This window comes from Myotis brandtii, unplaced genomic scaffold, assembly GCF_000412655.1.
Source record: "Myotis brandtii unplaced genomic scaffold, ASM41265v1 scaffold525, whole genome shotgun sequence".
In the NCBI taxonomy this organism is placed as follows: Eukaryota; Metazoa; Chordata; class Mammalia; order Chiroptera; family Vespertilionidae; genus Myotis; species Myotis brandtii.
Genome location: NW_005369915.1, coordinates 2872949 through 2885695, shown reverse-complemented (window position 1 = coordinate 2885695; position 12747 = coordinate 2872949). Strand labels below are relative to the sequence as shown.

Below are 12747 nucleotides of genomic sequence, written 5' to 3'. Positions count from 1 at the left end.
CGCTCCATAGAGACAACGCCGTGATGTTGGCGCAGTTGCCTTCTCTACAAACGTCTGAATCAGGAACATCATTTTGATCTGGCACAGCGCTGGGCTGTCTAAATGTCTCCTACTTGACTATTCGCCAAGTGCCCGTTTTCCCACCCCGCCTTGTTGGAAGGGTTCCATGTGCCAGAAAGAATAGTCTGACCATCGTGACAGCCCGAGGAATAACTGAGCTACCCCACGTCTAGCCTCCGATGCAGGGATCTGGATGAGCTAGTTCATGACAGTCCCTGGTGTCCGAGGCTGGGAGCCCTCAGCCTTGAGTCCCAGAATGTACCCAAGAGAGCTGCTGTGACACCAGCGCATTGTTCTCTAAGTGCTATTTATTGCCTCGATCCGCATTGCTTACAGTCTGGAAACAACACATACATTCATATTTGTGGCAAAACATCCACCTACTCATGACTTGGCAAACACAAATCATTAAAAAAGTAATACAGTACAACGATGATGCTACGTTCATGGCTACGAGTTGTGGGGTTACTCTTTGAGAGCCACTCCTGAAACCATTCACTTCCTATTCTCTGAAGAGAACCAGCTAATCAGGCAGAACATCCCCTGGACCCTCCACAAAACCAGATCCCTGTTCCCATGAGCTTCCCAATGGTCCACACCAGAGAGACCCATTTTGAAACAGGCCATCTGGGCCCCTGAGCGCAGACCCGGTCTATGGGATTCTACGTGTCTGGCTCCTAAGCTGGTCCCTATTGTTCAGTGGGTCCCCCCCCATTTCTGTGTAGAGGATGAGCCTCCTGTCAGCACATGTCCCCAAGGGAGCAAAGGACAGGGAGAGGGAGGAGTGTGTTGTCCTGAGTACCCCAGCTTCTACAATTTGCTGCTACAGCACCTTTGGAAGGGCTGTGCTGGCAGCAGCAATATCAGCAAATCAACAAAGCAGACGGTTACATGAGCAGGGAGGTAGGCAGGTGGGCAGGTAGGTAGGTTGCTATTCAATTACTTGAAATATTAAGTTGCCCAGGGGGCAAAGGCATGCATCATTCCAAGGGCCATCTCTAGGTTACAAAGTACATGGAGACGTGTGTGAAGTCCTCCTTGACTCTACAAAATCTTAGTTCGGAAATTCTCGTCAGATGGCAATACCTGTTCTATTGCTCTAAAGGACAGAATAGAAAGCACCATTCGGTCTTTGGCCCGTTTGCTGGCGACCCGCACACTCAGAGAATGGGCTCTGAGAAGCGACACATCATGGAGAGCATCAAACAGGCATTGTTGCTCAGGCCACCACGAGGGTCAGCGCTGAACCACAAGGAGACCTCCTTTGTCTCCCTCCTGGGCCCACAGCCCATGCTGGGCCCGGACAGGTGTCAGCAGAAGATTTTCTTTATAGCAGAGGAAGCAATTCGTCAAACATTATTTTGTTGACACGCCCATGACAAGCATTCATATGAGCCAATGCAAAAGCCAAGGTTCTGCTAGGAAGGGGGGTTGGGGGGGAGGGGGTCGGGAAATTAGGGTGGCTCAAAATAGCAATGCTGAGTGTTACCTGATTTTTAAACTTACCATCAGCACATCTTTTCAGCTGACTTTGGCTTTAAGAGTCCTTACCAGAAAAATAGCTAAAATGGGGTGAGAAGGGCCCATAGTTTGTTTGGTCTTTTTAAAAATTTCATTATAAGAGCTGTCCTATCTTATCTGATTTTCTCCTTCCTCATTAAAAAAAAAAAAAATCTCACATTACTTTCCTAGATGGTAAGAGTTACTACTGTACTCTTTTCTCAGGAATTACCGGCTTCCCTATGTCTTTTTAACTGGGAGGATGGACATGGCATGCAGTTAGCCAGTAAATGTAATCCCTGATTAAAATGTGAGTTCTAAAAGCTTGAACACGTCTAACTATTTCCCCAATGCAGTGTTAATGTCAGACCTCTGAACCTGGCTCCCTTTTAAATATGTTTTCTCAGTTCTCTCCCGAGAGCTCGTGCTGTGTCCTTTAAATTCACCGATCACAAACTTAAGTCAACAACTATGTGTTCGAAAATCTTTGTTTTCCCTTTGAAACTGGACGCAAAAAAGAAATCCCTCCTGTCGGTGGAGACGGCGGTGAAGGAACGAGGCGCCTGCACGTAGATCTCCTTGAACTTCTTGAACAGCTGCTTCTCCTTGTCCCACTGGTATATCTGGGAGAACGTGTAGTCGCTCCCCAGGGCCAGATAGTGATTCTCTTTAAAAGAAAAGGGCTGCAGGGTCATGGCCCCCCGGGACGGGAGAGCCTGGATCTCCACGAACTGCTTATTGTTCCACCTCATGACCCTGGAGTCCCCGATGAAGCGGGTGAGGGACAGGTAGAGGGAGTTCTGCATTCGGAAGCTCTTCACAGCCAGCACATCCTCCATGTTGGGGATGTCGCTGTGGGGGACGAACTTCTTGGAGCTCTTATTCCACTGCAGGATGATGGGGACCTGGGAGCGGCTGGACAGGATCAGGTGCGACTTCCCGTCTATGTCGACGAACTCGGCGTCCGTGTCCCTGAACCACTCGTGCAGGGACTGGTAGGAGTAGAATCCTTTGCTGTTCCATTTATAAACCGTTGACAGGCCGGCTTTCGAGCTGTCGGCGATGACGAAGAACGTCTCGTCCTCGATCTGAAACAGCTCAATGTCGTTGGGCTTGGAAATGCGAGAGACTTCGATGTCTTGGAATTTGACAAACTTGGTCCAGCTCTCGTCGTATTTGTAGATGTGAGAGCCGCCGAAGAGCTGGGCCACCACCACAAAGACCTGGTCGTCAATGAGGATGGCCTTGCAGCCCACAATGGACTGACCTGTGCCCCAAAAGAGAGGAGAGGGGATTAGGGCAGCCGTGGTTAAGATGCTCCTCCACAGTGACACGGAGACCCTAGGGAACTGCCGGTGGGAACTGTATAATGAGGCAGCCCCTCTGGAAACCATAGAAAAGTTAAACCATTGAAAAATTAAATATAGAATTACCATATAGTACAGAATTCCACCTCTGGACCCTTAGCCAGAAGAATTCAAAACAGGGTCTTAAAGAGATACATGTCCAGCCATGTCCATAGCAGCATTATTCACAATAGCTAAGAGGTGGACACAACCCAAGTGTCCACTGATGGGTGAATGAATAAACACATGTGGTCTACCCATCCAATGGGCTTTTATTCAGCCTTAAAAAGGAAGGACATTCTACCCAGCCGGCATGGCTCAGTGGTTGAGCATTGAACTATGAACAAGGAGGTCATGGTTCGATTCTCGCTCAGGGTACATGCCCGGGTTGCGGGCTTAATCCCCAGTGTGGGGTGTGCAGGAAGCAGCCAATCAATGATTCTCTCTCATCGTTGATGTTTCTCTCTCTCTCTCTTTCTCTGAGAAATCAATAAAAAATATATATATTTTAAAGGAAGTAAATTCTGATACATGATACAAATGGATAAATGTTGAGGACATTAGCCAAGTGAAATAAGCCAGCTCACAAATAAACAGATAGTGTATGATTCCACTTTCATGAGGTACGTAGAGTAGTCAGATTCATAGAAACAGAAAGGAGAGGGTGGCTGCCTGGGTCTGGGAGGAGGGAAAAGTGGGGAGTTATTTCATGGGTGGAGATTTTCAGTTTTCCAAGGCAAAAAGGGTTCTTTTGGTTGCACAATAATGCGAATGTACTTAACACAACTGAACAGTACACTTAACAGTGGTTAAGATGGTACGTTTTATGCTATGTCTAGTTTCCCATAATTAAAAAAAAATAAAACCCTTTTTATAAATGGTGGCTCCATAGAAACATGTAAATGCTGGTCACCTGGGTCTCTGTGTCTTTAGAGGCAGGTTACAAGTCAGGAAATTCACTGACACACCAAATGCATTGTCCTCATGATGTTCAAAAAGCACTTCCCGACTCCATAGGGCAGAACTGGCCATTAAATGGCCTTCCTCCCTTGGGGGTGGGAGGCAGTCACATGGTAGGAGTGAGGGCTCATGGGCAGGAGGAAACAATTTTAATAAGGGCGCTTGAAGACATTTGGCCTCTTCTGATAGCTGGAGCCAAAGGAAACCTAGATAGTCTGGCTCCTGCCTACACTCCACCAACAAGATACCAAAAAGCACAAAGAAGAAAACCAAAATCATTGGTCCTGCAAATGCTGAAATGATCCTTAATATCTTGATATATTTCTTAATCATCAATCTATGCTCATATTCAAATGCACTTTTTAAAAATAACTTTGAGCTTATAGTACAAATACATAGGCTTCTTATCAACCTGTTTTCACTTGACCATGTTCACTTGTGAATAGTTTCCTTATTTCCTCTTCTATAACTAGACTTTCAAACACTACACCGCATTCCACTGCATGAATGCCCCATAGTTTGTTTAACTAATCTTCTACTATTGGACACTGCAGTTATTTCTAGCTTTTCATGATTGTAAGTAACATGCTTCCTCGTAGAGAAATCGTTTTTGGAAAACCATCTGGCAGTGTTCTTATGTGTTTGCTGAGTCAAACATTGTGCACATTTTTTAAGGCTTCTGGGTTTAAACTACCACACTGCTCTTCGAAAGCTGCCCGGGCTCCCGCCTGGCTCCTGGTCTCCCTCCTGCACCACCTGGCCCCGGAGGTGCCTGCTGCTCAGAGGCACCCAGAAGCCTGCCAGTCTCAGCCAAGGGGCATGAGAGACAGAAAGAACTGACTTCAGAAATGCCCCCTAATGCCTCTGCCCGGTGAACACTTCTAGCCCATGGAGCTGTCAGTAGCAGCAGAGATCATCGTGTTTGTGTGTGTGTGTGTGTGTGTGTGTGTGTGTTTTCCCAATGACACAAACCAGCGCCTGGCACCTCACAGGCCCACAACCAGCATTAGCCACAAGCACTGACATTGGCTCTCCCTGCACAAGAACAAAGTACCACTCTGCTCCCACCTCCCATCATGGGGAGAAGGTAGAGGGGCCGGCTCATTCAGCCCTCGCCACCTTCCAAGTCAGGAAAAAGAGAGAGGCAGAAACACGTGGGCCCTGAGTCCCTCTCTCGCCACCCTTTTTCCTCTCATGTGGGCTGGGTTAGGGTCCAAAGCCTCGGCTTCCCTCGGCAGGTTCACCTGTGCGGCTCGGTGCTGACGCTGCACTTGGACGAGTGGGGCTGCTCTCAGGAATGTGAGCTCAGCACCAGGCGGCCAGATGGCCGACAGCAACGTGGCTCATCTGAATGGCCTCTCAGTGGCATCTGCATGTGCGTCTCACGGACCTTCAGGGCTGCGAGATGAGGCTCATCACGACACTCCCTGCCTCCCACATCCCCGCACCTGCTGCGAAGCCACTCAGTGCTGGTGCCGGAGAGATTCCGAAGCCACTCAGAATGCCGGTGCTGCGAAGCCACTCAGTGCTGGTGCCGGAGAGATTCCGAAGAGCCTCCCCTCCAGAAATTCCACCTCCACCCGCTTCTCGCTGGAACAGCAAAACGCTGCTCCATCTCCAAATCAGGACCCTAAAGGAAATGCTCTCGCGGGGTAACTGTTGGGCCATTGTGATGCTGCTTATAAAGTTAGCAATATTATCAGGTTGCACTTGATAAACGAGAAGTCTTTGCAAGATTATTTTAACTTTACCCACTTATTTAAAAAGCAAGCAGACCCTCCATTTTAGTAGCAGTAAAACACTGGGAGCCCCCGCCAGCACTGAAAGAATCATTAACTAAGTCTTGTCCCAAAGGCCTGGGTTTAGAGAGCCGTGTATTCTTATTTTGTTTGCATTTATTACAAGGAAGCAGTGATCACCGGGACCTGGCAAGGGGGCAGGAAGAACAGCTAGACAGTGGAGGTGTGTTTATGTGCATGATCACACACGTGTGTGTATATGTGCCCGCACGTATGTGTGCACATGTGCACATGTGTATGAGCATGCATATATGCACATGTACGTGTGTGTGCATGAGCACACATACTTGTGTGCATGTGTTCATTACCATATTCATTAATAATCAGCTTAACAAAAAGCAAGGACTTGTTAGCTGCTACAAAATTGGTGCAATCAAAGGTGCCATAACTGCTAAAGATCAAGGGGTTCTCGGAGTGACCTCTCACCCCTCCAGGAAAATGCCTCCCGCCATACGTAACCCATCACTCTCTCCCTTTTCAAAAGGATCCCCGACAACAAACAGGATCACCACCTGAGGCTTCCGTTCTCACCAATAATGGACCATGTCATAAAAAATCAGAGATGAGGGTGGGCTGGGATGTGTCCCTAAAATCTAACCAGGTGAGAGAGCCAAGCGGTCCCACAGTACAGCAGAGAACGTTTCTTCTCTCGCTGAAATTAGGCCAATACATCAAAGCCACACGCACCTGTGATATTGTCATAGCTCCGGAAATTCATTTCGATGTGGTCCCACTCCAGCACCATACAGTTCTCCATGCTGGGCTGGGCGATGGCCACGTACACGTCGTTCTTGGAGTTGAACGTATCCACCGAAACCGACTGGTAGGGCAATGTCTGATGAACAACAAAATCTGGGAATAGGTGTTTAAAGAGAAAGGCTCCATGAGATGTCCTGTGGGAGTCATCAACCACCCCTTCTTTCCTTTCATTGGTTCCAAAAAGGGGAGGGGGGACAGGAAAGAAGCAACGCTAACATCCCAGTGTGCTTGACTCTGGGAGATTCCAGAAGGTTCTGGCATGCATGGGACTCTCCAACTGAATGCACAGCTTCTGATACAACTTCTTTGACATAAACAGCTCGCAGGTTTGGCTGAAGGATCTCAATGTTTTAAACACATTTGGTGAGACCTGGCTTTCAAAAAGGCCAGACAGAAGGGAAGCCACAGAGCCACACTCCTGACACTACCCTGAAAATTCCTCCGTGAACCAGGGCAGCAGTGGGCAGCCTCATTTGGGGAAAGCTGTGTCTAACGCTCTCAGAAGAGCCGGGTAGTAAAGAAACCTGTTGCTGGGGTGGTTCTCAAGCTGACCAGGCAATGGGACCCTGTTATCACCTGTTAACACACTTCCAGCTCTGCATCACCCTGATGGGGAGGCTGCCTTGGCAGGTTCACAATGAGAAGTCAGCCCCCAATGGCTCCCTGCATGCTTGGAAACCAAGCCAAGCCCTCCCATGCGGTCTCAGAGGTTTATAAAGACCCCCCCCCAGCCCCCCGCCCCGGGAAGGAAAGACAGTTACTGACTCCTGGGCCCAGTGCAATGAGTGACAGCTCTGCCTGGGGTCTGGACAGCTCAGCAAGCACTCACAGGAGGTCTGTTGCATTTTCAAGCAACAGAGAACCCGCCCAATCTGAGCAAGTGCTTAACTCTTACATTTAGTGGTAAATTTAAACTTCTCGTCCACATGACTCCCCTGAGCTACAACAGACTCACTGTATTATAAATCTCGGTAGGAAATGTACAATTTTACCAAGGAACAGAGTGAGGATGCCCTCGGATGCAAGGACGCTTAGTGTGTGGGGTAGCTGGAGAATCGATGAAGAAAGGGGGGGAAAGGACACTAATAAAGTTTAAGTTCTTTCTTTAGCCAGAGAGCCTTCCATGTGCACTGCTTCCTGGCAGGTTGAGTGCGCCCGGGGTAAAATGATGGTGCACGTCTGGCTAAGGAGAGTCGCTCTATGAGAAAATCCTTGCCCCTCAATTCCCCACACTGTCCTTATTGGGGCCCCTCAAGTCCCACCTCCTCTGCAAAGCCTTCCCTGACCGCTCCAACCCCTGGGACTCTTCCTAATTCATTGGACACATAATCAGGCACTGCTGTTTACATCTTGTTACCCACACCGACTGACTATTCAATATAGCATCATCAGAGTCAGATTTGGGGACATGGGAGCGATCTTAGACCTTGAGTCATTTTACAGAGCCAGAAGCCCAGAGAGGGTGCACGTCAGGCCATGGGCACACAGCATGGTGTGTCTCCTGAACACAGTGCTCCCTAAGGTCAGACCTGGGTCTTGCACTTCTCACAGCCCCGTGGCAGGAGCCCACAGCAGCCACTGGAGAAATACCTCTGACTGGGGAGCCTCAGACAGCTGTTACACCAGAAAGGCAATAAGGGGACCAGTCACTCCATAGTGAGTCAAGAGGGACAGTGCTGAGGGAACAGGGCAGGAAAGGAGGTGGAGCAGCTGAGCAAGTGTTGGAGTAGGAAGCGTGGTGACAGGAAGAGCAAGCAACAGGCAGGGACAGGAAAGAGGGGCAGGGCTGAGGGAGTGAGGGCAATGAGAGGCACCAGGAAGAGCACTGTGCCTGGGGTCAGACCACCTAAAACCACTTGCCTGCACTAGAGACCCTGGGTGCACACTTCCCCTTACAAGGCCTCAGTTTACCTATCCACAATATGGGGGCAATGATACTTACCTCCCAAGCTTAATGGCAGAGGGACACATTGGGTAACGTTGCCAGAAATGCCTGCCTCAGGGCTAGCACATAGCAGCTGCTTACTAAACATGGAACTAAGGTCCGAGAAAGGACAGTCCACCTCCTCTGTCCTCGCCACCACCCCTGACCTGTCCCTTGGGGGAGTGTCCATTTTAATGACATCTGAGATAAGATGCCAGAGCTGTGACTCCACCTTCCCGCTGAGTGACCTCGGGGAAGTTCCTTACCCTCTCTCTGCCTCGGTTTCCTCACTGTATGTTATGATTCGTACTCATTTAGAACTGTACATAGCACATAGTTAGTGCTCAAGGCATGTTACCTCTCAGAGGTGGCCCTCCCTGTGTACAGCAGGTGCTTAATAAAGGCTGCTGGCTTAATGAGTGTGGGAGCGCTGGCTCATTCTGAGGACTGGGGTGGGAAGAGGACGGGGCTGAATGAGTGATGCTTGCAGGTGTGGGGAGAAGAGGGAGAAGCAAAGAGGAGGCTGCCTCTGCACCCCAACAGCAAGAAGTGGCCAAGGGGGAGGGGACAGGTGGCAATCATGGATGAGGTTCCCTCCCCCCACCCCAGGGAGTGGACTATCCAGAAGAGCTGGGGCTCAGGCTCCCACCTACACTGTAGTCTGCGACCTTGGGCAAGAAAATAATGAGGATGAGTAAAATGAGGGGGATGTTTATTTGGTAGGTGATCGTAGAGACTAAATAAGGGTGTGCACATAGTGTCAGCACAGAGCTGTCTATGGACATGCCTCAGCAGTGTTGGATATGTAATGATACAGTTACATGTAGCTGGACAGTCGTAGTTCCAATGATAACGTTATGCTGCCTGGATGAAGATAGGGAAGAGCCCCGACCCTCTGCCAAAACCCCCAAATACCAGCGCTGATCAACCAAAGAGGAACAGAAAGCATCATCCTCGGTTCTTTCCTATTGGCACACGCAGGACCCGCGTAGAAGCCAGAAAGCGCTGGCCGAGGCCACAGGCTCCGGGGCTCTGTGCTCACAGGTCGCGAGATGGGAAATGGTAGCCGGCCTTGTCCGCTTCCTTTCCCGGAGATAGCAAAGGACTCTGGGGACACAGGTGCCCACTCTTCATTAAAACCCGGAGGCCTGTAAACCACTCCTCTACCCGGGGGCATTCGTCTAACCCAGGTCTGCAGAAGCTTCTGAACACGCGTGCGATGCCTGTAGCGGCTTGTTCTAGTCAGGCTCCCGACCGCACGCTGGCTTCCCAGAAACATGAGCGTCTGCTTAAAAACGCAGGTCACTGAAAGTGCAGGCCCCAAAGTCAGCTTTTTATTAACGATTCCCAGAATAAGAACAGAGCTGCCAGACTGGAGAGCATTTTACAAATCTGGCCTTCAATGGTCTGATTGTCATTTATTTTCCCAAAACATCGGTTTCATCATATTTTGTAAAAACTGAGTATCTTGCACAACACAGACTGTTAACTCATTTGAATTAGAAATCGAATTGCTAATAGAAGACCCCTTTCTCCCTCCAGAACCCCTCTTCATAAAAAAGGAGGAGAGAGCCCGGCCGGTGTGGCTCAGTGGTTGAGCATCGACCTATGAACCAGGAGGTCACGGTTCCATTCCTAGTCAGGGCACATGCCCGGGTTGTGGGCTCGATCCCCAGTGTGAGGCATGCAGGAGGCAGCTGATCAATGATTCTCTCTCATCATTGATATTTCTGTCTCCCTCTCCCTTCCTTTCTGAAATCAATAAAAATAAATAATAAATAAAAAGGGAGGAGGGGAAGAAGGAAAAGAGAAAGAAACAGGTGGAATAGAATGATCAATACATATGAGCTTGTGTGCATGAGGGGAAGGGACTCAAATTTAAATATTCATCCATCCTCATCTTAATTTATCTTTCACAAGCGGCAAGCGCACAGCCACGTGGGAAGCTCTCGGAGAATGCGCACATGGATGTGACACCAATTTACTAGCGTTTAAGTATTAGTGGGATCTCTGCGAAAGCCTGCCACTTCCATTCACACTGGATTAAGTTCATGATGTCAGTGGGACTCTTCCAATTCGGGCACGGCTCCCCCTGGAATCAACAGATTTTTACCTCGCTATTTATAGCACTTGCAGAAAATAAATTATACATGATGCCTATCCTGCTGGGAGAGAAACTGCACATTAATGCATTATTTCTCTTTGCATTTTCATCAGCCCTGAAACAGGGCAGCTAACAGGACCATTAGGATGCAAAATTCCCTCCCTCTAAGGAATTTAGTGAATTATCCACCTCACACGGGGAATCATGAGCAGGTAACAGGGATTTCTGAGGTGGATAAAAATAAACTTGAGGCGGAGGGTTCGGGAAGGACTGTGATTAACCTAGAGAGCTGAACACAGTTCAGGGTGCTTCGAGGTGCTAACTACACCCCTGTGCTGGAAACAGGGTGGTAACAGTACCTCCTCTCCCTGGGAAGAACAGTGTCTGCCTCCCCTCCTCCACCTCAAGAACTTACTCTTTTCCTGAAAATCTGAGCCACGAAGGAAATAATACACTAAGAAGATGTGCTCCTTGGTGAGGGTGCGGTCATTTCCATGACCTAGGAATGGGCTTTTCCTCTTCCTCGCACATTTCCTCTCAGCCTCTAATAAAGCCCCAGATGATGAGGCTTTATCTGAGCAGGAGATAGGAGCCCCAAACTCACAATCTATTGACCTATGTTCTTACGAAGCAGGGACTCTACTTGGGGACAGGTTATAACTTGGCTGTGCCTTTTTTCATGATGGAAGACCCCGGGAGCAAGAGCCCATTTGTCCACGATTCTTTTTTGGTGTTGTTGTTAATCCTCACCCAGAGATGTTCTTTCCATTGATTTTTTAGAGAGTGGAAGGAGGAAGGGAAGTGGGGGGGAGAGAGAAACATTGACTGGTTGCCTCCCACACCCTCCCAAACCCTGCCAGGCATTGAACCTGCAACCCAGGTACATGCCCTTGACCAGGAATCAAACCCGAGACTCTTTTGTGCATGGAGCCGATGCTCTAACAACTGAGAAACACCAGCCAGGGCCATTTGTCCACAATTCTTAAAGGGATAAAACAATAACAAAGATAGAATCCTCATCTGCCTGTTACCAGGGAGGTGTGATGACTTTTTTGATTTTAATAGGAAGCTGTTTAGCGAAGATACATGTAAGAGAGAGAATGCCCTAAAATGTGTTAGGGACTCACACTGATTCTGGGTTTATGACAGATTTCAGGACCTGGCCACCTTGGTTCCAAGCCCCCTCTGTTCCCATGACAATTCTCAGAGCTTGGGTGGTTTTCATAACCATCTACGGGGCTCTAAGCTCAGAAGTAAGGTTGTCTCATGTAAATTATTCCCAAGTCCCCCGGTACCTCTATGGCCCGTGTCATTTCTCTCAGAGCTTGGCAAACTTGTCATACACTATGGCCAGGTGTGATTAGAACAATGGAAAAGCTGCTAACTTCACCTGGGGGTTAGAGAACTCTCCAGAAAAGCTGGGGAAGAGGTAGAAACAGCCCCAACGAGCTTTGGTTTAGCATTTCATACCCAATGGCCTTGAATGCCACCTTTCGGTGCAAATGTCATTGACTCGACCTCTGATTTTTTGCACTGCTCCACAATACAGCGAATAACCTGCATGCAGCCTCACTGGCTAAAGGGCACCTGCCAATTACACAGCTGAATAAGCCCCTGTTCGGTGATGAAAGACAAGGTCATTTCCATAAGAGTCAGGTTTCCCCTCAGAAAAGAACAGGACTCGTAGGGGCCCTTATTTACAAAGACATCTGGAAATAATTTTTACTTTGCGAGTGTTTGTTTATTTGGAGGACTGGCCTACATGGAATATTTTGTTCTGCAAGTTCTTTTGTCTTTTGAATTTCTGTAACTATGGTCTGAGTTCTCATTCCTGCTGCTCCTACTGACATGCCTTGAAGCCCTGTAGATACCAAATCTCAGCCTGTTTAAGTTTCTAAGTCTGATAAAGCAGGTTTCATACTGTGGATTGATCTTCTCTCCTTTAAAATCTGGTATTAGCCCTGGCTGGTGCTGCTAAGTGGTTAGAGCGTCAGCCCACGTACCTAAGGGTTCAGGGTTCAATTTCCAGTCAAGGATATGTACCTGGGTTGTGGGTTTGCTCCCTGCACCCTGGTTGGGGTACATGCAGGAGGCAACCAGTTGATGTGTCTCTGTCACCTCTCTCTCCCCCTTTAAAATCTGGTATTAGCCCTGGCTGGTGCTGCTAACTGGTTAGAGCATCAGCCCACGCACCTAAGGGTTCAGGGTTTGCTCCCTGCACCCTGGTTGGGGTGCATGCGGGAGGCAACCAGTTCATGTGTCTCTGTCACCTCTCTCTCTCTCTCTCTCTCTCTC

The 12747-nt window shown here is 48.8% G+C and overlaps 1 protein-coding gene across 1 annotated transcript in view; it reads right to left on the bottom strand.

Annotated features, from left to right (window-relative positions):
• Nucleotides 1–350: 350 nt before the first annotated feature.
• LGI2 (leucine-rich repeat LGI family, member 2) overlaps nt 351–12747 on the bottom strand; it is a 25752-nt gene continuing 13355 nt past the window's right edge. The window contains exons 7-8 of the mRNA XM_014548905.1: nt 6353–6517; nt 351–2827 (exon numbers count right to left, since the gene is read on the bottom strand). Coding sequence (XP_014404391.1) covers nt 2010–2827; nt 6353–6517 — 983 coding nt within the window. The 3' untranslated portion in view covers nt 351–2009. The remainder of the gene's footprint in view (nt 2828–6352; nt 6518–12747) is intronic.